This window comes from Moschus berezovskii, chromosome 19 (genome assembly GCF_049115385.1).
Source record: "Moschus berezovskii isolate FMDL1 chromosome 19, NW_MosBer_1.0, whole genome shotgun sequence".
NCBI lineage: Eukaryota > Metazoa > Chordata > Mammalia > Artiodactyla > Moschidae > Moschus > Moschus berezovskii.
This window is the reverse complement of record NC_142478.1, coordinates 51,405,564-51,430,492: the sequence shown is the minus strand read 5'-3', so window position 1 is coordinate 51,430,492 and position 24,929 is coordinate 51,405,564. Positions and strand designations below refer to the sequence as shown.

The 24,929-nt window shown below is 43.8% G+C and overlaps 1 protein-coding gene across 2 annotated transcripts in view; it reads left to right on the top strand.

Moving 5' to 3' along the window:
- The window catches only part of GLT1D1 (glycosyltransferase 1 domain containing 1), a 120,441-nt gene that overhangs the window by 6,094 nt on the left and 89,418 nt on the right, over window positions 1–24,929 (top strand). For both annotated transcript variants that reach the window (XM_088827839.1, XM_055405244.2), the window contains exons 2-3: window positions 15,341–15,489; window positions 22,994–23,099. In XM_088827839.1, the coding sequence (XP_088683965.1) occupies window positions 15,341–15,489; window positions 22,994–23,099 (255 nt within the window). The remainder of the gene's footprint in view (window positions 1–15,340; window positions 15,490–22,993; window positions 23,100–24,929) is intronic.

Sequence of the window (24,929 nt, the reverse complement as noted above, 5' to 3'; positions counted from 1 at the left end):
AATATTGGAGTTTCAGCTTCAGCATCAGTCCCTCCAATGAGTATTTGGGGTTAATTTTCTTTAGCATTGATTGGTTGGATCTCCTTGCAGTCCAGGGGACTCTCAGGAGTCTTCTCCAGCACCACAGTTCAAAGGCATCAATTCTTTGGTGCTCTGCCTTCTTTACGGTCCAGCTCTCACAACTATAAGTGACCACTGGGACGACCATGGCCTTGACTGTCCAGACCTTTCTCGGCAGAGAAATGTCTCTGATTTCTAACACACTGTCTAGTTTTGTCATAGCTTTCCTGCCAGGAAGCAAACGTCTTCTGATTTCATGGCTGAAGTCACCATCTGCAGTGATTTTAGAGCCCAAGAAGAGGAAATCTGTCACTACTTCCATCTCCCCTTCTATTTGCCATGAAGTAATGAGGTCGGATGCCATGATCTTAGTTTTTTAATATTTAGTTTTAAGCCGGCTCTTTCACTCTCCTCCTTCAACCTCATCAAGAGGCTCTTTAGTTCCTCTTCTCTTTCTGCTATTAGAATGGTATCATTTGCATATCTGAGGTTGTTGATATTTCTCCCAATTATCTTGATTGCAGCTTGTAACTCACCCAGCCTGACATTTCTCATGATGTACTCAGTGTATAGGTTAAACAAACAAGGTGACAACAGACAGCCCTGTCACACTCCCTTCTCAATCTTGCACCAGTCGGTGGTTCCATGCCGGATGCTAACTGTTGCTTCTTGACCCTCATATAGGTTTCTCAGGTGACAGGTAAGAGGGTCTGGTGTTCCCGTCTCTTTAAGAGCTTTCCACAGTTTATTATGAACCACACAGGCAAAGGCTTTGGCACAGTCAGTGAAATAGAGGTTGATGCTTTTCTGGAATTCCTTTGCTTTCTCTATGATCCAGCAAATGTTGGCAATTTGATCTCTGGTTCCTCTTCCTTTTCTAAACCCAGCTTGATCCTTGCATCTCCTCACATCTGGAAAAGCATTCAATCCCTTTATGGTGACATCAGATGCTCATGACTAGCAGAAAACCTTTTGTAAAATGAATGCTTAATGGTATTGAACTCCACCTTCATCAAAACCTTATATATAATCTTCCCCCACTGCCTCTTTGGAGCAGTCTCTCAGAGCTATCTGAGGTGCTGCCTCCCATGCTGCAGTCCTCATTTTGCCCCAAATCAAACTTAACTCGCAACTCTCAAGCTGTGCATCTTTTTTAGTTGAAAAGAAAATGCAAGAAAAGAGATGGAAAAGGAGGAACTTCGCTTGTGGTCCAGTGGTCAGGGCTCAGCACTTTCACTGCTGAGGGCCCTGGTTCAATTCCTGGTTGGGGAATTAAGATCCCACAAGCTACCTATTTTGGCCAAAAAAAAAAAAGAACAAGCGATGGAAAAGAAGAAAAGGTGGTGAAAGATTGAGGCTTCCTAGGTCCACAGTTCTGGGACTTCCCTGGGAGTTCAGTGGTTTAGACTCTATACTTCTAATGCAGAGGGCATAGGTTCAATTTAATTTTTAATTTTTTGGTGGAGCCAAAAAATTAAAAACAAAAAAACTAGAATCACACAGCAGAGTTCAGTTCAGTTCAGTCGCTCAGTCGTGTCCGACTCTCCGCGACCCCATAAATCACAGCACGCCAGGCCTCCCTGTCCATCACCAACTCCCGGAGTTCACTCAAACTCATGTCCACAGAGTTGGTGATGCCATCCAGCCATCTCATTCTCTGTCGTCCCCTTCTCCTCCCGCCCCCAACCTTTCCCAGCATCAGAGTCTTTTCCAGTGAGTCAACTCGTCGCATGAGGTGGCCAAAGTATTGCAGTTTCAGCTTTAGCATCAGTCCTTCCAATGAACACCCAGGACTGATCTCCTTTAGAATGGACTGGTTGGATCTCCTTGCAGTCCAAGGGACTCTCAAGAGTCTTCTCCAGCACCACAGTTCAAAAGCATCAATTCTTCGGCGATCAGCTTTCTTCACAGTCCAACACTCATCCATACACGACCATGGGAAAAACCATAGCCTTGACTAGACAGACCTTGGTTGGCAAAGTAATGTCTCTGCTTTTTAATATATTATCAAGGTTGGTCATAACTTTCCTTCCAAGGAGTAAGCGTCTTTTAATTTCATGGCTGCAATCAGCATCTGCAGTGATTTTGGAGCCCAAAAAAAATAAAGTCTGACACTGTTTCCACTGTTTTTCCATTTATTTCCCATGAAGTGATGGGGCCAGATGCCATGATTTTTGTTTTCTGAATGTTGAGCTTCAAGCCAAAAATTAAAAACAAAAAAACTAGAATCATACAGCAGAGTAGGGAGTTCTAAAAGGTAGTGCTTGGACCAGGGCTCTGACACCAGAGTGAGTGCAGTGTCCCTGCGTTGAGATAGCCAGACTGTACAGGGCTGTGTGATTGTGTGTTCTCTTTTTCCTCCACCTGAAACACAATGTGAAATGATTTTATTTGATGGGAAGTGGTTTAGATAACAGAAGCAAACAGAAGACTCTGTGGAAATGCACTGGAGGGGAAAAAAAAGGAGGAAAGCAAATATCATCATCACATCTAGTACAGCCCTGACCCTACTGCTCAGGGACCCTCTGCTGGTATAGGTCTGAATTCTGCTGTAACCACCAAGTGTTGCTGGGCGTTTGGCTCTGCAGAAGAGCTCAAAGATACTGTTCTGGGTACCCTTGACATGGAAACAGGACCCTGTCCCAAGGCTGCAGTATTGTTTCTTGACTGCTCTTCTTTTGTCTCCGCAACTCCTCCCTTCCCTGATGAGCAACTGTTTGAACCTGCTCTTTGGAACTCAGGGAAGGTCACCGAGGCTGTATGAAGCCTATTTCTTGTAAAGGCTTCCATACCCAGAAGCCCCACAGGGTCCTGCCCAGTTTCAGAAACTGCAGGTGTACATTAAGTCAGTGGGAAGAGGCTCTTTCATCTTTTCCCCTGATAAAATCATTGTTGCTTATTGTTTTCATTCAGTAAATATTGATTACTGAGCATCTCCAGGGGCACAGCGCTGGGAGGGCTCTGGAACAGAGGAAGACAGGTGAGCCCTGCAGAAGCCAGCAGCTGCTCAGCCAGAGAATTTTTAGCACATCAGCTCAGGGCTATGCCCTGTCACTTGAAAGAAGGTTTCAGCATTCTAGCATGAATGTACAGTCACACAGATTCTTTAATTACAATATGATCAATGGTGGGAAGAACTGCCGGGTGGTAAGTGTGTTCCACCTGCCAATGCAGGAGACGTAAGAGACGTGGGTTTTATCCCGGGGTCAGAAAGATCCCCTGGAGTAGGAAATGGCAACCTGCTCCATTATTCTTGCCTGGAAAATTCCATGGGCAGAGGAGCCTAGCAGGCTGCAATCCATGGGGTTAAAAAGAGTTGGACATGACTGAGTGCGCTCACATACCCACACACACACAAGTGTGTTCAAAGGACAGACCTATTTCTAGACGGTCTGGGAGGCTCCCCAGAGAAATAGCTTTTCCTTTCTCATGCAGTTTTTTTAATTGAGATATAATTCACATACCATAAAATTCATCCTCTTAAAGCATCCAATTCAGTGGTTTTTAGTATATTCGTAAAGTCACACAACCATCACCACTGTCTCATTTCAGAACATTTTTAGCCATCTCAAAAGGCACCCCAGACCCATTAGCTGTCATCCCCCTCTCCACCCCCCAGTACACCTCCCCAAGCTCCAGGCAGCCAATAATCTTTCTGTCCCCATGAATTTGCCTCTTCTGGACATCTCATATAAATGAAATCATACTTTATATGGTCCTTTTTGAAGACTCTGCAGAATGCATTAGTACTTAATTCTTTTATAGCAGAATAATATATTTCATTTATGGACATATCACATTTTGCTTGTCTATCCATCAGCTGAAGGGCATTGAAGTTGTTTGCACTTACTGGCTACTGTGAATAAGGCTGCTGTGAATGTTTGCATATGAGAAAAAACTTTTTATTTATTTATTTTTTATTATTTATTTACTTTGGCCACACTGCACAGCACGTGGAATCTTAGTTCCCCAACCAGGGATGGAACCCACGCCCCGTGCATTGGAAGTATGGAAACCTTAACCACTGGGTCACCGGAAAAATCCCAAGAGAAATAACATTTTAAGCTGGAGCTTAAAACCTGTGGGTTAGCTGGGTGAGGAGGAAGAAAGGTTGGGAACAGCATCTCTGGCCAAGGGACCCACCTGTGGGGATGCCCTGAGAGAGGAAGCAGCTTGTGGAGTTGAGAAGTGGAGGCATCTGAAGAGTTAGCAAGAGGGACCAGCTGGCCTGGCAGTCGCTGCCAGGTGAAGGTTCTGGATTGAATGCTAGCAGGATTTTGGAGTGAGGGACTGAGGTGGCTGACAGGAACAAAGGGAGAGTACAGGCTTGAAAATGATTTGGAAGGACCTGGGATGATGTGGCAGAGGAGAGAGATGATGTAAGAGATATGAAGAATTGAATATTTCCTGCCGTTATCAGTAGACAAGGACGTCAAGTCATCGGCAATTGCAGCCACCACTGATGGTGAACTGATAAGCCCTGAGGAAACTCAGGAAGGAAAGAATCAGTTCAGTTCAGTTCAGTCGCTCAGTCGTGTCCAACTCTTTGTGACCCCATGAATCACAGCACGCCAGGCCTCCCTGTCCATCACCAACTCCTGGAGTTCACTCAAACTCATGTCCATCGAGTCGGTGATGCCATCCAGGCATCTCACTCTGTCGTCCCCTTCTCCTCCCGCCCCCAATCTTTCCCAGCATCAGAGTCTTTTCCAGTGAGTCAACTCGTCCCATGAGGTGGCCAAAGTATTGGAGTTTCAGTTTTAGCATCAGTCCTTCCAATGAACACCCAGGAGTGATCTCCTCTAGAATGGACTGGTTGGATCTCCTTGCAGTCGAAGGGACTCTCAAGAGTCTTCTCCAGCACCACAGTTCAAAAGCATCAATTCTTCGGCGATCAGCTTTCTTCACAGTCCAACTCTCACATTGCAGACATCAGACTGCAGCCTGAGGAATCTCAGGATGTGAAAACCTAGGATAGTGGCCCCGGATAGCTGAGGTGCTTACCAAAGGAATGATTTCAGCAAGCCCAGACTCTTGCATCTTCCCAATATATAGACAAGTCCTCAATTCCTTAACTTGAGATATCTGGTTTTCTTTTTGTTGTTGTTGCTGTAATTTTCCTTTTTTAAAACTTTTTATTTTGTATTGGGGTATAGCTGATTAACAAGCAATGTTGTGATAGTTTCAGGTGAATAGTGAAGGGACTCAGCCATATGTACCCATGTATCCATTCTCCCCTAAACTCCCTTCTCATTCAGGCTGCCACATAACATTGAGCAGGTTCCCTGTGCTATACAATAGGTCCTTGACTATTCATTTAAAATATAACAGTGTGTATAAGTCAATCTCAAACTTTGGAACTATCCTTCCCTTCATCCATCCTCTTGGCAACCTATAAGTTTGTTCTCTATGTCTGTGAGCAGGACTCTTGCTTTATCACTAAATTATCCTTTCTTATTTTATTTTCTATTTTTGGGAGTTTGTTTTTCTTTTTAAAATTATTTACTACTTTTTTGTTTTGTTTTGAGCAATTGATGGTTGCTTCTATTCTGTTTCTATGTTCCCTCCCTTCCCTATTAGTAACTGCTTAAGTCTGCTCTTTGGAACTCAGGGAGAGTCTGGGAAACTAAAGCCTTTTTCTACAAACAAGAAATAGGGGACAGGGAGGGGCTTTGTGACCCTCTGAGGTCAGAGTACTGTTGCTATGGAAGGGATGAAGGGCCTTGGGGAAAGATCACCTCTGTGATTAGAGACCCTGATGGTTTATGAGAAGCTAGACAGGATTTTAGATCAAGAAAAAGAAAGGCTCTAATCCGATGGTCTATAATAGTAGCAGAGATTTGCAGCCTCATGTCACTGAAAACCCAATCCTAATTGCATGGACAAGGAAAGGGATTTAGCTGCTTATCCTATAAAACGTCTGAAGGTAGGGCAGACGTCAGGCATGATATTACTTTTAAGATAGTATGGATGGGAGTCAGTTGCTGTCCATGTCTTGGATCCACTTCCCATTCTTGTCAGGTTTTCTTTGCTGGCACCTCCCAACTCTATATCTATATACTCTATACTCGATACTCTGTATCTATTCAGTTCAAGCCAAGCAAGAAACAGAACTCTCCCTGGTGGCTCAGATGGTAAAGCGTCTGTCTGCAATGCAGGAGACCCAGGTTCGATCCCTGGGCTGGGAAGATCCCTTGGAGAAGGAAATGGCAGCTCACTCCAGTATTCTTGCCTGGAAAATCCATGGATCGCAAAGAGCAGGACATGACTGAGAGACTTCACTTTCACCTTCAGCAAGAAACATGAGTCTGAGTCCCTGAAAGTGCAGTCCCAAGTCCCAAAGTGCCTGGCCCGGGCTGGTTGTATGCATGGGTGGCGTGCTCTGATTGGATCCTGGAGTTGAGTGCTTCACACTGAAACGAGGGATGCAGATGTTCAAGGAAGAGGGGAAGTGGAAATGGATGTTATCGAAAGATGTGCAGTGTGAGAGTTGCCAGCTAAGTTTTATTTGGGGTAAAGTGAGGGTTGCAGCCTAGGAGACAGCACCTCTGATAGCTCTGAGAGACTGCTCCAAAGAGGCAATGGGAAGAAGGAAGATCAATGCTGCTGCTGCTGCTGCTGCGTCACTTCAGTCGTGTCCGACTCTGTGTGACCCCATAGATGGAAGCCCACCAGGGTCCCCCGTCCCTGGGATTCTCTAGGCAAGAACACTGGAGTGGGTTGCCATTTCCTTCTCCAATGTGTGAAAGTGAAAAGTGAAAGTGAAGTCGCTCAGTCGTGTCCGACCCTTAGCGACCCCACGGACTGCAGCCCACCAGGCTCCTCCATCCATGGGATTTTCTAGGCAAGAGTACTGGAGTGGCTAGGGGAGTTCAGTGCAATTGAGCGCTTACTTTACACAAGGTTTTCTGCTAGTCATGAGAAGCTGATGTCACCATGAAGGGATTTAGTGCTTTCCTAGATATGAAGAGATAGAAAGTTTGGGATTGTGAAATCAGTTCCTGGAAATATCTAACTATCTAAAGACCTGTCCCACCAGATTCCCTGGAGCACAGAGTGTCTCACTCCACCCTGGATTCCCTCAGCTGGTGTTGAAGGTCAATAGCTGCAGCAGCACAGGTTCAATCTCCACAGAAGCAGATGGCAAATGCCCTTGTTCTTGTTTAGTCACTGGCAAATGCTCTTGGCAAGTGCCAATTTGTAGTTGACAGAGGTGACACATTTCAGAGTGAAAGCTTCACTGATACTTATCAGTAAAGGGAAGAGGAAAAGCAGACCTCTGAACTTTTGAAGTTTTAGTTCAGTTCAGTTGAGTCAATCAGTTGTGTCTGAGTCTTTGCGACCCCATGGACTGCAGCAAGCTAGGCTTCTCTGTCCATCGCCACCCCCCAGAGCTTGCTCAAACTCATGTCCATCGAGTCAGTGATGCCATCCAACCATCTCATTCTCTGTTGTCTCCTCTTCCTGCCTTCAATCTTTTCCAGCATCAGGGTCTTTTCCATTGAGTCAGTTCTTCACATCAGGCAGCCAAAGTATTAGAGTTTCAGTTTCCAATTAATATTCAGGACTGATTCCCTTTAGGATTGACTGGTTTGATCTCCTTGTAGTCCAAGGGACTCTCAAGAGTCTTCTCCAACACCACAGTTCAAAAGCATCAATTTTTGAAGGTTTAAGGGAAAAATAAATGTTGTAGATATCTCTTGACTTCCTACTTTTGGATTCTAATCCCCTATGATGCAAAGGACATCTTTTTTTGGTGTTAATTCTAGAAGGTCTTGTAGGTTTTCATAGAATGGATCAACTTCAGCTTTTTCAGCATTCGTGTTCGGGGCATTGACTTGGATTACTGTGTTGTTGAATGGTTTGCTTAGAAATGAACAGAGATCGTTTTGTCATTTTTGAGATTGCACCCAAGTACTGCATTTTGGACTCTTTTGTTGACTGAGGGCTACTCCATTTCTTCTAAGGGATTCTTGCCCACAATAGTAGATATAATGGTCATCTGAATTAAATTTGCCCGTTTCTATCCATTTTAGTTCACTGATCCTTAAAATGTCGATGTTCACTCTTGCGTCTCCTGCTTGATCATGTCCAGTTTACCTTGATTCATGGACCTAACATTCCAGGTTCCTATGCAGTATTACTCTTTAAGCATCAGATTTTACTTTCATCACCAGACACATCCACAACTGAGTGTCGTTTCCACTTTGGCCCAACCACTTCACTCTTTTTGGAGCTATTCATCATTGACCTCCCCTCTTCCCCAGTAGCACATTGGACACCTTCCAAACTGGGGGGCTCATCTTCTGGTGTCATATCTTTTTGTCTTTTCATACTGTCCATAGGGTTCTCTTGGTAAGAATACTGGTGTGATTTGCCATTCCCTCATCTGGTGGACCACGTTTTGTCTTCACTCTGACCTGTCCACCTTTGGTGGCCCTGCATGGCATGGCTCACAGCTTCATTGTTATGCAACCCCCTTCTCCACGACAAGGCAGTGATCCATGAAGGAGGTCTAAAGCTGAAGAGGATGTAATCCCATATGTTTAGACCTAAAGGGAGCCACGAGTGTCATTTAAAACATTCTAGTAGTCACTTTAAACAAAGCAGAAACAGATCAAATTAATTTTAATAATACAGTCTTATGAACTCAGTATATCCAAATATCATTTCAACATGTCGTCAATACAAAAATTATGATTGAGCTGTATTTATTTATTTGGTTGCACCAGGTCTGAGTTTTGGCATGCAAGATCTTTAGTTGTGGCATGCGAACTCTTAGTTGTAGCATGTGGGATCTAGTTCTCTGACCAGGGATCGAACCCAGGCCTCCTGCATTGGGAGTACAGAGTCTTAGCCACTGGACCACCTGGAAAGTCCCTGTACGTATATTTTACACTCAGCACATCTTTTTTCAACTTGCCACATTTCCAGTGCTCAGTTGAATTTATTATTAGACAATGTAGGACTCACCTTGCAGATGGGACCTGTCTCTTCCATTTGGTGTTCAGTTCAGTTCAGTTCAGTCGCTCAGTCGTGTCCGACTCTCGGCGACACCTGGTGTAGGACTCCTCATTTCTTGTCGTCTCCCCTTCCCCCCAAGTTCATTTACTTCATCAGTCTGAGCTCAGCAGTCTTTTGGGTTCAGGAGACCTGATGTAGATGCTTTACCTGTTTTGTGACTGTATGTTTCCATTCTTTTAAAAAGAGTGACTTCCTAACAGTAATCTCTCGAGTACAAGAATCCACTAGAATCACATTAAAAAGTAGATTCACTTTACAGTTTGCAGAACTCACCAAAGCAGATAATATGCAAGGTAACACCATGTCCCACAAAGGTGCTGTTATTATCTCGCTGCATTTATGGAGAGGCAAGGGGGGCAGTGGTCTCTCCAGTTTACTTTCCTGAGCTAGGGCTCACGGGTTCATGTGGACATTGCCTTGACAGGTCTTCATCTGGATGAGCTTCATCATGGTTTCAAGACCAGCATGGTTTCTCTTAACTTATTTGAACTTCCTTTCTTAAAAAAGTTTTTATTTACTTAATTATTTTTGGCTGCACTGGGTCTTTTTTGCTGTACATGGGCTTTCTCTAGTTGCAGTGAGCAGGGGCTATTCTTCAGGTGGTGCATGGTCTTCTCATTGTGCTGGCTTCTCTTGTTGTAGAATTAGGGGTCTAGGGTGCAGGCTCCGTAGTTGTGGCTTGTGGGCTCAGTAGTTGTGGCACACAGGTTTAGTTGCCCCTAGGCATGTGGGATCTTCCCGGACCAGGGATTGAACCCATGTCCCCTGCATTGGCAGGTAGACTGTCAACCACTGGACCACCTGGGAAGTCCCACGTCTCAGAACTTCTTGAAATATTATCAGAGTGTGACATCTTACACTTCAACACAGGTGACTTCACCCCACCAGTGACATGACATTCTTTCCCTCCAGGTGAACCATAGTTGAGCCAGATTGACATCACGGGACATTAATGTCAACACCAGGTTGACATTAGGTGCAATGTTCTATGAGAGTCAATGGGCCCAGCCAGCTGCTCACACTTAGAGGCCCACAAGGTGAGATGGTCTTAAGGAATATTAGATTCCTGTTTCCTATCTCAGGATCATGCAGGGGCTCATGGCTATGGAATGGAATGCAGTTCGTGTTGCCTGCCCTGTATCAGTTTTTCTTGCTATTTTTTTTTAATGGAGACATCATAGTTTATCAAAATCCACATAGGTTAAACACACAAATGATTAAGCTCTGTTTGTGCACTCAGTTAAATAGGATGGCTTTCAGCCAGGTGGAAGCAGGTAGAGTCCTACTGAATCTTTCAGTCTTGAGTCAGGGATGTGAAGGAGGTTCAGTCAATTTCTAGAACATGCTCAAAGTCTCTTAATTTATTGGAGATGTACTTGTTCTCATAAAAAGCCTTCGTAAGCAAAGAGTCGGACACGACTGAGCGACTGAACTGAACTGAACTGAAGCCAAATAAGCCAGAGTTCCTGGGATATAACAGGTACTCGGGGAATTTATTAGTTGAATCAAGTTATCACTCATGGAAAGTGAGAAGTGAAAGTCGATCAGTCATGTCTGACTCTTTGCGACCCCATGGACTATACAGTCTATGGAATTCTTCAGACCAGAATACTGGAGTGGGTAGCTGTTTCCTTCTCCAGGGGATCTTCCCAACCCAGGGATCGAACCCAGGTCTCCCACATTGCAGGTGGATTCTTTACCAGCTGAGCCACCAGGGAAGCCTAAGAATACTGGAGTGGGTAGCCTATCCCTTCTCCAGTGGATCTTCCCAACCCAGGAATTGAACCGGGGTCTCCTGCATTGCAGGCAGATTCTTTACCTACTGGACTACTGGGGAAGCCCAGTGATGCTGAAAGGTCAGCCTTTGTGCACTGTTGCCAAATCTGTTGCAGGAAGGGGGAGCCCTTCCAGGGCCTGAGAGTGGGCTCTTGTCTAACCCTCTGCAATGAATTTTCGGAGGAGATACACGTGCTGACAAAGCAAGAGACTTTATTGGGAAGGTGACCTGGATGGAGAGCAGCAGGGTAGGAGAACTGCTCTGCCACGTGGTTCGCAGTCTCAGGTTTTATGGTAATGAGGTTAGTTTCCAGGTTGTCTCTGGCTGATAGTTCTGACTCAGGGTCCTTCCTGGTGGCGGTTGCGTGGTTCAGCAGAGATTCTGGTGAGAAGGGTTCTGGGAGGTTGGTAGGATCTATGTACTGGCATCTCCTCTTTCCTTTGGACCTTCCCTGAATTCTTCTGGTTGATGCTAACTTGTTAGTTCTCCATTCCTTTTGAGGACCTCCTGTTTAACACAACTCATGCAAGTGGTTACTATGGTGCCTGGCCAGGGCGGGTGTTTTCAGTCAGCAGTTCCCCTAACAAATCAAATCTCGGAGTCAGAGTTTTGGGTGAAGTAGAAAAGAATAGCTTTATTGCTTTCCCAGGCAAAGGGGAGCCCTTGAAACTGTGAGTCCCAACCCTGAAGAATTTGGTGAGGATTTTTATAGCAATGGTTCAAGGGTAGTGTTGCTGATAGGATTAGGGTGTGTGCATGGCCTGTGCTCAGGTAATCTCAAACCAGGACCCTGCCCCAAGGCTGCAGTATTGCTGCTTGGCTGCTCCTCTCTTGTCTCTGTATCCCCTTCCTTCTCTGATTGGCAACTGTTTGAACCTGCCTTTTGGAACTCAGTGGAGGTCCTGCAAGCTGAACAGAAAGGCTCTTGTGCCCCGGAGCTCCACAGGGTCCTGCTTGGTTTTAGAAGGAACAAGGACAAAGCAATTTAAAGGTGTTATTTCCTTAAGATCTTATGGAAAAGCCAGAAAGAACTTTTTGGCCAACCTGATACAAATCAGCAGGAAACAAGTCTTCGTCCATAGAGAATTAAGATAAAAAAAAAAAAGACTATTTTGAAATATTTATGAGATCATAAAGCTAGTGTTGAAATACCATTTGAAAATGTGTTTAATAGATGAAGAACAAGGCATTGTCTATACCCTGTCACCCAATTCAATGTGCCCTGCCCAACAGATTCTGCATCAGCCAGAAATCTCTCAGGTATAAATTTCCTAAGTAGAATTCAAACTTTTCCTTCCCATTTTCCAACACCTTTGTTGTTGGCTTCTCATTTTAAAGTTTTAAAGATGGAATAACAGTCATTTCACAATTATGTTCTAAAGTTTGTTGTGTCCTTATTTTTGCATGATGTGTATTTTTAGGCTGAAGTGAGCAGATAACTAGACAGCCTGCAGGCTTCTTTCCTGGTTCTGCTTAACAACAGCTTCCATCAGCATTTCCAAAGCAGTTGAGGGGTTAGTTAGTGGTGGTGGGTGGGGCAGTGACAGTAGTCAATCAGCATTAACAGCAGAAATGATAAGATAAAGATACTCAATAAGTTGTAAGAGCAGAAGCCAACTTAAGTCTCCAGACCTTAGTTTTTCTTTCTTGGCAAGGTGATAGCTGCAGCCTTGTGCATTTAATTTACAGCACAAAAGAGAAAACAGAGAGAGAAAAAGAACTTATCATTCACAGTAGTGTCGGTGATGATTCTCACCATATTTCCCAGAGTGGAGGTGATGATTCTCACCATATTTCCCAGAGTGGAGGCGGGCTTGAAGATTTGAATCTAATGTATCTTCTGAAGACCTGAGTTCCCCTGAGGCTCCCACTGTGTAAGGAAGTTGGTCATTTCATGATCATTTGGATGGAATGTTCTAGACCCTTGTTCTCCTATGTTTACTCTTATTATTTGGTACAATATTGCCCCTAAGTGCCACCCAGCTAACCCCTCTGAAGTTCAGCTGAAGAATAACCATCTTTATGATGGCTGGAATTAGTGGGGAAATGGCTGTGTTAGGTTTGAACTTTGTACTCTAGTACCTTCTGGATGATTTAAGAACTTTTCAAGAGTAATTTTAAGTGTCCTTGATTGCCACCGACATGCTGATTTTGTGTTTTTCTGTTTGTTCTTTTCTGATTTTGATTTTGAAGTATAGTTGATTTACAGTGTTGTGTTCATTTCAGGTGTACAGCAAAGTGATTCAGTCATAGAAAAAAGAAAAAATATTCTTTTTTCAGATTCTTTTCACTTATATATTATTACAAGACATTGAGTATAGAGTCCCCTGTGCTATCGTAGGTCCTTGTTGGTTTTCACTTCTCTAATAGGAGCTCTAAGTATGATGTGACTGCCTTGCTCATATGACTGCAGCCCAGAGGGATGGTGGTAGTGATAGGCTTGGAGCACAATGGAAATATTGAGGGGACAGCTGCATTAGGAGCAGAGGCTGTCAAATTTCACTGAAGGGAGCTGGTGTTGGGGAATGTTGGGGTCGTGTCAGGGGCCTCAGAAGGCGTGATGCATTTGACATCCTCCAGATGGAAAGGCAGGACTGGAGCTAGGGATGGCAAGAGTGGGATGCACTTGGCCTTGCAGGGTAAGTGGGATGTGAAGGGCGCTGTGTGCTAGGCTAGGGCGTTTGGACTTGATCCCGGAGACACATCCAGCCATCACTGCTTGCTTTATTCAGTAGGCAAGACAGATCCGTGCCCCATTCTCGCAGAGTTGGCAATTGGGCTGGCTACTCTTAGCCATTTGAGGGTTTTAATCAAGAGAGAGGCCAGGTTGGATTGGCTGTACATTCACATGCTCACACACGTACACCTCAAGCAATTACAATAAGTTCCACTTATGAACACTGCACATTTTAAAAATGCAGAATGTTCATTCCCATGTCTAACCATGTAACTTAGTCCTGTGTCTGGCATACATTGTCACATGCGTGCATTGTCTTTGGTTATGCTTTTGTGCACTTTACTGTGCAGTACTGTGCAGAGGACAGTGGTGCAGTATCTTTATTTCAAGCCCAGGATACCTGGAAGCAAGCACAAAAGCAGCAGTCATGTAACTGTTACTGCTGTACTTTTCAAGGTTCTGTACTGTGGGGTTAAAAATGCTTTCTTTATTTTTTTGTGTTTGTTTCCTTTTTATGTATTATTTGTGTGAAAAGTATTATAAACCTATTACAGTACAGTAGTATATAGCTGATAGTGGTAGCTGGGTACTCAGGCTAACTTTGTTGGACTTACCAATGAACTGGACTTACAAACGTGCTCTCAGAATGGAACTCATATGTGTGTTAGGGACTTACTATATTAAAAATAATATATGCACCTGGTCGAAGTATCTAGCCATGCAAAAGGGTGTGTGATGAGAAGATAGTCTCTCCCCAGCTCTGGTCCCTGGTTCTTTTTAGACAGGATCATTGCTATCTATTTCTTCTAAATCTTTCTACAGATATTCTATGCACACATGCTCATAGACACAGGGTTCTTCACTCTGCTCTCTTTTCATTAACAGTGTGTATTGAGTTCATGCTAACTAACTTCACAGTGATCTGCATTTTCTTCACAGCATCAGGGCTTGATTGCCTCATACGCACTGTAACGTAACTGGCCCCCTACCGTTGCACACTGAGGAAGGTTTAAGTTTTTTTGCTACCTCAGTGCTTACTCTTGGATCCGTGTTTTGCACGCATACCCTAGTGTGCTTTGAGAATCAATTCTGAGAAGGGAAGATATTTGATCACAGAGTTTGTGCATTTTAAATCTGCTAGTGGTTGCTACTTTGCCCACAGAAGAGCTTGTGCCTGTTTCCCCAGTATAGTAGTGTTTATTTCTTGAAGCCTATGGCAGACTTTCCAAATAGTCTATATTGAAAAGATGATCACATTAAAAAGTTGATCACCATTTCGTGTATGTAAAAGCCCAATTGTATTTTGAGGGGGTATGGACTGTAATTTTATACTGATCTCTATTTGGGTTGATGGAACTTCCCTGATGGCGCAGATCATAAAGAATCCGTCTGCAATGCAGGAGATCCGGGTTTGATCCCTGGGTCAGGAAGAAACCTGAAGAATGGAATGGCAACCCACTGTAGTGTTCTTGCCTGGAGAATCCACAGACAGAGGAGCCTGGTGGGCTACAGTCCATGGGGTCACAAAGAGTCAGACACAACTGAAGTGACTAACATTTACTCTTTCTTTCCTGTTACCCTTGGTCCCAGCCCTGGTCCCAGTCCCAGTTCTGGTATTTGAGGCTGATGAATGAATGTATTTTAGGTGGATTGCTTCTAGAGGACAATTCAGAAGATATGTATTATTAACTTTTGGTTTAATGAATCTTTTGGTTGATTTAAAGTTTTGACCACAGCAGCAACCTGTTCCATTTTAATTTTTTGTTTTCCTATCTTTTTTCTCTGTTTATTTTTTGATAAAGGGACCATCTAGAAGCTGCAGGTCATGTGTGTATTCTGAAAGATGCCTTTGACTTTGAAAGTCCATCTGAAATCTCAAACTTCATCAAGGCAGAGAACTTGGAGGCAGCTGTGGCTCTGCATCTGTATAGAGGAGGCAGACTTTTGCAAGGTAACCCCCTCTCTTCAGAGGTGAAACGCTAGCACTCACGAAAACAGGAGTGCCCATAATTTCAACTTGAAACATAGATGAAGCAGTCTATCCCATTTATCCAGATCCAAAATGGAATGATCACAATCATCTTTTCAGTTTGTTCTTAACAGAGTGATTTTCTAAAATGATGTAACCACGCCAGTTGAGATTGGATGCATATTGAAGCTGTTTTTACTACATTAAGAGTCTTATCGTGAATGTTTTTGATGTGTTTTACTTCACTCAAAATCTAATGTTCAAAAGTTAAAAATGGGGCTCTTTCACAAAATGTAGAAGTGAGCACATAGAAGAGTTTATTCAATAGATTTATTAATGAGGGAACTGCTAAGATACTAAAGCCAGTTTAAAGAGCATTCGGGGAACTGAGACTTGAGTGGGCAATTTAGTAAAGACTATTAGGATGAGGACTTCCCTGGTGGACCAGTCGTTAAGAATCTGCCTGTCCATGCAGAGGACACAGATTCAATCCCTGGTATGGGAAGATTACACACACCTCGGGTCAACTAAGCCTGTGTCCCACAACTACTGTGCTCTTGTGCTGCAGTTACTGAAGCCCATGCACCCTGGAGCCCATGCTCCGCAGCAGGAGAAGCCACTGCTATGAGAAGCCCGTGCACCCCAACAGAGAGTAGGCCCCGGCTTGTGGTGGCTAGAGAAAGTTCGCACTTGGCAAGGAAGACCCAGTGCAGCCAAAAATAAATAAATAATAAAAAGTTTTAAAAAGGATATTAGGATGATTTTGGCTGTAGAACTGGCTAATGTCTAGCAGGGCAGTTAACTGTAAGCTTTGGGACTAAGCTCACTGTCTATACAGCAGCTTTCCACTAGCTACCTGTTTAAACATGGTAGTGTATGTAAGTCATTGCTCCTCTCCCAATTAGTCAAACACCCCGCCCCCCGCCATTACCCGCCCAATGTCCACATGTCTGTCTCTGTGTCTGTGTCTCTATTCCTGCCCTGGAAATAGGTTCATCTGTACCATTTTTCTAGATTCCGCATATGTACATTGATACAGCCACTGTGGAGAATAGTATGCTGCTGCTGCTGCTGCTAAGTTGCTTCAGTTGTGTCCGACTCTGTGCGACCCCATAGATGGCAGCCCACCAGGCTCCGCCGTCCCTGGGGTTCTCCAGGCAAGAACACTGGAGTGGGTTGCCTTTTCCTTCTCTGTGGAGAATAGTATGGAGGCTCCTAAAAAAACTAAAAATAGAGTTATTATATGACCCAGTAATCCCATTACTGGGCATGTACTCTGAGAAAACCATAATTCAAAAGGCCCCGTACCCCAGTGTCAGTGTTCATGGCAGCTCTATTTACAATAGCCATGACAAGGAGACAACCTAATGTCCGACGACAGATGAAGAATACAGATGTGGTACATATGTACAATGGAATATGACTCAGTCATAAAAAGGAATGAAACTGAGTCATTTGCAGTGATGTGGATGGATCTAGAGTCTGTCACACAAAGTGAAGTAAGTCAGAAAGAGAAAACCAAATATTGCATATTAAAGCGTATATGTGGAATTTAGAAAAATACTCCTCATATCTTTCTTGAGTGTTTATTAACTTACAGTGGTCTCCCAAAGTTCCCTAGGTTTCACTAATTCCCTACTGGGAACTCTACAACTACCTATATAAGTATCTTAGTCTATTCCTAATTATAACTTCACAGAGTAAGTACTTTTAATTAATAGTAAATACTGAAGTCACAGAACAGTCTTAGAAAACTAATCCACAGGGAACCTTTAGACACTGCTTTCTTGGACCTTGAAAGGATGTGCATGCAATCATTCTCTTGGCTTTATCTACAGTTTTTGGATATTTCTTTTTTTCCCTTCCAAGATCAGTTTAACTTTACCAAGAGCCCAGTGGCTACCGAGTGGAGGCAGGACAGATAATTTTGTTGTTGAGCCACAAATGGCTTTTTCCAAACTTGAATTAAATAACATGACAGTGGCAGCTTTTCAAGAGATAGTATGTCACTTGAGGCTCCACATTATCTATAGTAATCATCGTACAGGGGTAACACCACTCAGAAAAATGTATCAACTTCTGAAATTTTCAGACACAACAATTCAGAAAACTAAGATCATGGCATCTGGTCCCATCACTTCATGGCAAATAGATGGGGAAACAGTGGAAACTGGCTGACTTTGTTTTTCTGGGCTCCAAAATCACTGCAGATGGTGATTGCAGCCGTGAAATTAAAAGACGCTTACTCCTTGGAAGGAAAGTTATGACCAACCTAGACAGCATATTAAAAAGCAGAGACATAATTTTGTCAACAAAGGTCTGTCTAGTCAAGGCTATGGTTTTTCCAGTAGTCATGTATGGATGTGAGATTTGGATTATAAAGAAAGCTGAATGCCAAAGAATTGACGCTTTTGAACTGTGGTGTTGGAGAAGACTCTTGAGAGTCCCTTGGACTGCAAGGAGATCCAATTAGTCCATCCTAAAGGAGATCAGTCCTGGGTGTTCACTGGAAGGACTGATGTTGAAGCTGAGGCTCCAAAACTTTGGCCGCCTGATGCGAAGAGCTGACTCATTGGAAAAGAGCCTGATGCTGGGAAAGATTGAGGGCAGGAGGAGAAGGGGACGACAGAGGATGAGATGGTTGGATGGCATCACCAACTCAATGGACATGGGTTTGGGTGGACTCTGAGAGTTGGTGATGGACAGGAGGCCTGGTGTGCTGCCATTCATGGGGTCTCAAAGAGTCGAACACGACTGAGCGACTGAACTGAACCAAACATTGATAAATGTGACTTCCTGTTTCCCTGCACTACGTCAAGCCTTATTAATCTTCTAGCTCTCTCTCCCGCTCCTACACATAGGAAGTGGGACCTTCTTTTCCCATATAGGTATTACTGAATGGTGCAGCGGTAAAGAATCTGCCTGCCAAAGCAGGAGATGCAGAAGACAAAGGTACAATCCCTGGTCCAGGAAGATCCCCTGGAGAAGGAAATGGCAACCCACCCCAGCATTCTTGCCTGGGAAATCCCATGAACAGCAGAGCCTGCCAGGCTACAGTCCCTGGGGTTGCAAAGAGTCAAACAGGACTGAGCACACACACACACATATGGTATATTTAAGAACATAACTTAGTGATCTTTCCAAATCAGTGCTTATGCTGACCATTTGTCACTCCCAATCATCTGCTGAGAAAAAAACCTCATGGTTTCCTGAACCTGGCTTCTTAAAGCCACCTGATGTCTTCAACCCTAAAGCCTATTCTCAACAAGAAACAAAGGGAAAGATTTGTCAAAACCTTTATTTCTCCTTCCTGTGTAATGTATTCACAGATTCTGGGAATTATGGATGGACATTTTTCAGGGCCATTATTTTAACTGCCACAGACCTTTCTCTGATCCCCAAAGGTTCATGTCCATCCCTAGTGCTAAAATCTGAACATCCCTCAAAGTCTTAGCCCCTGGCAGAAGGTAAATCATCTCTACGCGTTGTGCTTTTCCATGTCTGCTGCTGCTGCTAAGTCGCTGCAGTCGTGTCCGGCTCTGTGCAACCCCAGAAATGGCAGCCTACCAGGCTTCCCCGTCCCTGGGATTCTCCAGGCAAGAACACTGGAGTGGGCAGCCATTTCCTTCTCCAATGCACGAGAGTGAAGAGTGAAAATGAAGTCGCTCAGTCGTGTCCTATTCTTCGTGACCCCATGGACTGCAGCCCTCCATGCTCCTCCGTCCATGGGATTTTCCAGGCAAGAGTACTGGAGTGGGCTGCCATTGCCTTCTCCATTTCCATGTCTGGCTGTATGTATTTTTGGAAAAGGTCATACCTGTCAATAGTAAGAAAGGCAAGCAATATAAAATGTTACAGAGAGAAAAAGTAAGTTTCTCTACCATCCCAGATTTGTGATCTTCTGGATTCCTTTTTTTTTTCCTGCCACACCAAGCAGTTTGTGGGATATTCATTCCCTGACCAGGGATCGAACCCGTGCCCCTGGCAGTGAAAACATGAGTCCTAATCACTGGACCACCAGGAAAGTACTCCGGGTTCTTTCCATAGAGGCAATGGCAGCTAGGTTTTTCTGCTTATCTTTTCACAGATATTCTTTGTACAGAGAAATGTATGTTGATCATTTTACTACACACATCGTGTTCATCAAAATGCTGTTGATTTTTTTTTTAACTTAAATTCCTTTTTAAAGTTTTCATTTGAATTTTTTACTTACCGCCTTTCTGTACCTCCTGTGAGTTGTCAGAGTTAGTATGTAAAGGCTGTGAAGTGAGAGGCACTTCACCAGAAAGAAAAAAGATAAAATCTGCTCCTTTTCATGACAAAAGATTTATAAGGTAAATACAGGGAAAGATCACTACCTTTTCACTGCAATGTTGAATCTCTGTAGCGATGGTTTGTTTGAGAAACCCCAGTATGAACTCAAATTAGATCTGGTCTGTTTAGTGGTTTGCTTTTGCTCTTTTGAAATTTTTATTGACCTTTGGAAGTCCTTCTGGGAAGCCCAATTTGATGAGCACGTTGTTTAAATTGATCTGTGCGTGCTCCATGCCTTTTGAGATTACCAAGGTAGGAAATGTGCCTTCCATCAGTTTAGGGCTCATCATTCAGAATAAATATGCTCCTTTGGGGGTGGTGGGGAGAGGGAGTGGAATCTTTTTGCATTTGACATTCGCAGCATCTCAGACATTTTCGGTTCCCATACATTTGTGCCCTCCGTGATTTATCATACTGCATGTTCCTGGAAGATACAGTCTGTGTCTCCTTTCCCTCCTGGTTCCTCGCCGTCATGGTGACTGATATCATGAACGGCAGGTCTACATTTGAAGCCTTCTTTTTCCATCCTAAACACCAGCAGTTCCAGTTAACCCCTTTCCCAGGGACGATACGCTTGGCTTTATTTTTATTTTTAGTCGGAGGATAATTGGTTTACAGTGTTGTGTTAGTTTCTGCTGTACAACAATGTGGATTGGCTGTTTAAAATAGGTATACATATCTCCTCTCCCTGCTGAGCCTCGTTCCCAGCCCCTCCCCCACCCCACCCCGCTAGGCCATCGCAGAGCACCGGGCTGAGCTCCCTGTGATCTACAGCAGCGTCCCACTAGCTGTCTGCTTTGCACCTGGCAGTGTACATATGTCAGTGCTACTGTCTCCATTCGTCCCACCCTCCCCTTCCTGGCTAAGTCCACATGTTCATTCTCTACGTCTGTGTGTCTGCTCTTGCCTGCAATAGATTCATCAGTACCATTTTTCTAGCTTCCAAATGTTTGAGTTAATATTGCTGTTGTTTAGTCACTAAGTCATGTCTGGACTCTTTTGTGACCCCATGGATTGTAGCCCATCAAACTCCTCTATCCATGGGATTTCCCAGACAATAATACTGGAGTGAATCACCATTTCCTTCTCCAGGGATTCTTCCCAATCCAGGGATCAAACCTGCATCTCCTGCATTAGCAGGCAGATTCTTTATCACTGAACCACCAGGGAAGCCCCATGCATTAACAGACAGTATTTGTTTTTCTTTTTCTGGACTTCACTCTGTATGATAGACTCTGAGTTCATCCACATCACGACAGTTGACTCAATTTCATTACTTTTTGTGGCTGAGTAATATTCCTTGGAAGGAAAGTTATGACCAACCTAGATAGTATATTGAAAAGCAGAGACATTACTTTGCCAACAAAGGTCCGTCTAGTCAAGGCTATGGTTTTTCCCGTGGTCATGTATGGATGTGAGAGTTGGACTGTGAAGAAGGCTGATCGCCGAAGAATTGATGCTTTTGAACTGTGGTACTGGAGAAGACTTTTGAGAGTCCCTTGTACTGCAAGGAGATCCAACCAGTCCATTCTAGAGGAGATCAATCCTGGGTGTTTATTGGAGGGACTGATGCTGAAGCTGAAACTCCAATACTTTGGCCACCTCATGCAAAGAGTTGATTCACTGGAAAAGACTCTAATGCTGGGAAAGTTTGGGGGTGGGAGGAGAAGGGGACGACAGAGAATGAGATGGCTGGATGGCATCACCGACTTGATGGACATGAGTTTGGGTGAACTCCGGGAGTTGGTGATGGACAGGGAGGCCTGGCGTGCTGTGATTCATGGGGTCGCAGAGAGTCGCACACGACTGAGCGACTGAACTGAACTGAACTGAACTGAATATTCCATTATAATATATATACATGTGTGTGTGTGTGTGTATATATCTCACAACTTTTTAAAAAATTATTTATTTTAATTGCAGGCTAATTACTTTGCAATATTGTGGTGGTTTTTGGCATACACTGACATGAATCAACCATGAGTGTACATGTGTCCCCCCATCCCAAACCCCCCTCCCACCTCCCTCCCCATCCCAAACCCCCCTCCCACCTCCCTCCCCATCCCATCCCCCTGGGTCGTCCCAGTGCACCAGCTTTGAGTGCCTTGCTTCGTACGTTGAACCTGGACTGGTCATCTGTTTCACATATGGTAATAAACATGTTTCAGTGCCGTTCTCTCAAATCATCCCCCCCTCGCCTTCCCCCACAGAGTCCCACAGTCTGTTCTTTATATCTGTCTCTTCTGTTGTCTTGCACGTAAGGTCATCGTTACCATCTTTCTAAATTCTGTATACATGCGTTAATATACTATATTGGTGTTTTTCTTTCTGACTTACTTCACTCTGTATAATAGGCTCCAGTTTCATCCACCTCATTAGAACTGACTCAACTGCGTTCTTTTTAACAGCTGAATGATATTCCACAACTTTCCTATCCATTCATCTGCTGATGGACATCTAGGTTGCTTCCATGTCTTAGCTATTGTAAACAGTGCTGTGGTGAACATTGGGGTACACGTGTCTCTTTCAATTCTCGTTTCCTCGGTGATATCAAGTTTCTTTATCAATTCACCTATCAGTGGATACGTAGGTTGCTTTCATGTCCTAAATATTGTAAATAGTGCTGCAGTGAACATTGGGGTACTTGTGTCTTTTTGAATTATGATTATACTTGACTTTGATAGATGGAGGCTAACAACATTTTTCATATGTTAAAACTTAGAGCATACTGATTTTAAACGGCCTTGTCTCACATGATTAACCCCATGTCATGTTCACAATGGTGATACCCATTCTATTCAGGAGAAAAAAGTGATAATTTAGTCACTCAGTCATGTCCAACTCTTTGTGACCCCATGGACTATAGCTTACCAGGCTCCTCAGTCCACGGGATTTTCCAGGCAAGGGTACTGGAGTGAGTTGCCATTTCCTTCTCCAGAGGATCTTCCTGACCCAGGGATTGAACCCAGGTCTCCCACATTGTATGCAGACGCTTTACCATCTGAGCTACCAGGGAAGTCCTATTCAGGAGAGTTAGATGTAATTGAACAAACAACATGCCATAGTCCATATGTTTTGGGAACTTTTGTTTTTTATGTCAATGCTTGGGAATAATTAGTGAAAGGGTGTTTTAAAGGTAAACTGTGTTTTGTTAAGTATCCTAATTTTGCAGGTAATGGAATTCCTTTTGGAATCATCTTCGGTGGAACTGATTTAAATGAAGATGTTAACCAGGGAGATAAAAACAAAGTGATGGGAAAAGTCCTTGAAGAAGCCAGGTAATACTTAAGAGAATTTCACAGGAGTTAAGCGTTTAACCCTTTTGGATAAAATTCATTAACACAAAACGATGGAGTAAACCAGTAGTTTCGGAGGTTTATATCTTACCTTAAAAAAACAATTTCTTTCATTTTTTCAGTCAGTCGGCACATGTTTATTTTACCAGGAATAGTCATTGTAAACAAGTTACTGGTCTTGAACAATTCTCTGACTTCAGTTAATATTGGATGAATGTTCTTAGAATGTTTGTTGCGGTGGAAGAGATAGAATTATTGCTAAGAGTGAATAAGGTAAACTCAAGCTTTATTAGCACACAATTTAGGGTCAACTTTGCATTGGGTTTGCCCAAGTAGAATGTTTTAATTTTTCCAGTTTTATTGACATATAATTGACATGCAGAACTGTATCAGTTTAAGGCTGTAGTTTCTTGCTAAGTCCTGTCTGACTCTTGCGACCCCATGGACCTTAACCTGCCAGGCTCTTCTGTCCATGGGATTTCCCAGGCAAGAGTACTAGAGTGGGTTGTCATTTTCTTCTCCCAAGGATCTTCCCAACCCAGGAACTGAACCCAGCTTTCCTGCATTGCAGGCAACTTCTTTACTGACTGAGCCATCAGGGTTGAATGGCATAATGATTTGATTTGAAATGATTATCACAGCAAATATAATGAACATCCAATATCTCCTATCGCTACAAATTTAATTAAATAGAAAAGAGACTTTTTTCCTTGAGGTAAGATTATCTTAAATGCATAAGATTTACTCTCTTAGTTCCCCAACCAGGGATAGAACCGGTGCCGCTTGCAGTGGGGAGCATGGCGTCCTAACCACTGGACCACCAGGGAAGTTCCTGAAACTTTGTGCCCTCTGACTAATACCTTCCTGTTTCTCCCTCCCCTACCTTCTTTCATCTTACTCATGCTTCCGTGAGTTTGCCTATTTTAGATTCCACATATTGGTGGAGTCACCCCCACCACCCCATTTGTCCTTCAATGTCTGGCTTGTTTCTCTGAGCTAAGTATGCCCCAGGTTCATCCATGTTGTTGCAGACGGCTGAATGGCCTCCTTTTTAGAGGCTGAATAGTATTCTAGTGTGTGTGCGTGCCACATTGTCTTTTATTTTATTTTTTTAATTTATGTATTTAATTTTGGCTGCTCCGGGTCTTCATTGCTGCGCACAGGCTTTCTCTAGTTGGGGCAAGTGGAAGCTACTTTCTGTTGCAGTGTGTGGACTCAGTGGTTGGAGCGCATGGGCTCCATTGCTCTGTGGCATGTGGGGTCATGCCGCACCAGGGATCCAACCCCTGTCCCCTGCCTTGGCAGGTGGATTCTTAACCAGTGGACCACCAGGGAAGTCCCATGGCACTTTTTATGTATCCAGTTTGTCTGTTGATGTGTATTTAGGTTGCTTCCATGTCCCCAGTATGTGGCTAGCCTTGGGTTTTTTGTGGCTCATCTGTCACCCTTCTGTGGCTGAAGAACTGTGGTTAGGGAGTCCTGGCCTCTTCAAGTCTGTATAATTGTCCCATTTCTGATCCATACCAAGGACAGAATTCCAGGTTCTATTGTATAGCCTAGTTCAGTTCAGTTCATTTGCTTAGTCATGTCTGATTCTTTGAGACCCCATGGACTGCAGCACGCCAGGCTTCCCTGTCCATCACCAACTCCGAGAGTTTACTCAAACTCATGTTCATCGAGTTGTTGATGCCATCCAACCATCTCATCCTCTGCTGTCCCCTTCTCTTCCCACCTTCAATCTTTCCCAGCATCATTGTCTTTTCCAATGAGTCAGTTCTTCGCATCAGGTGGCCAAAGTTTTGGAATTTCAAC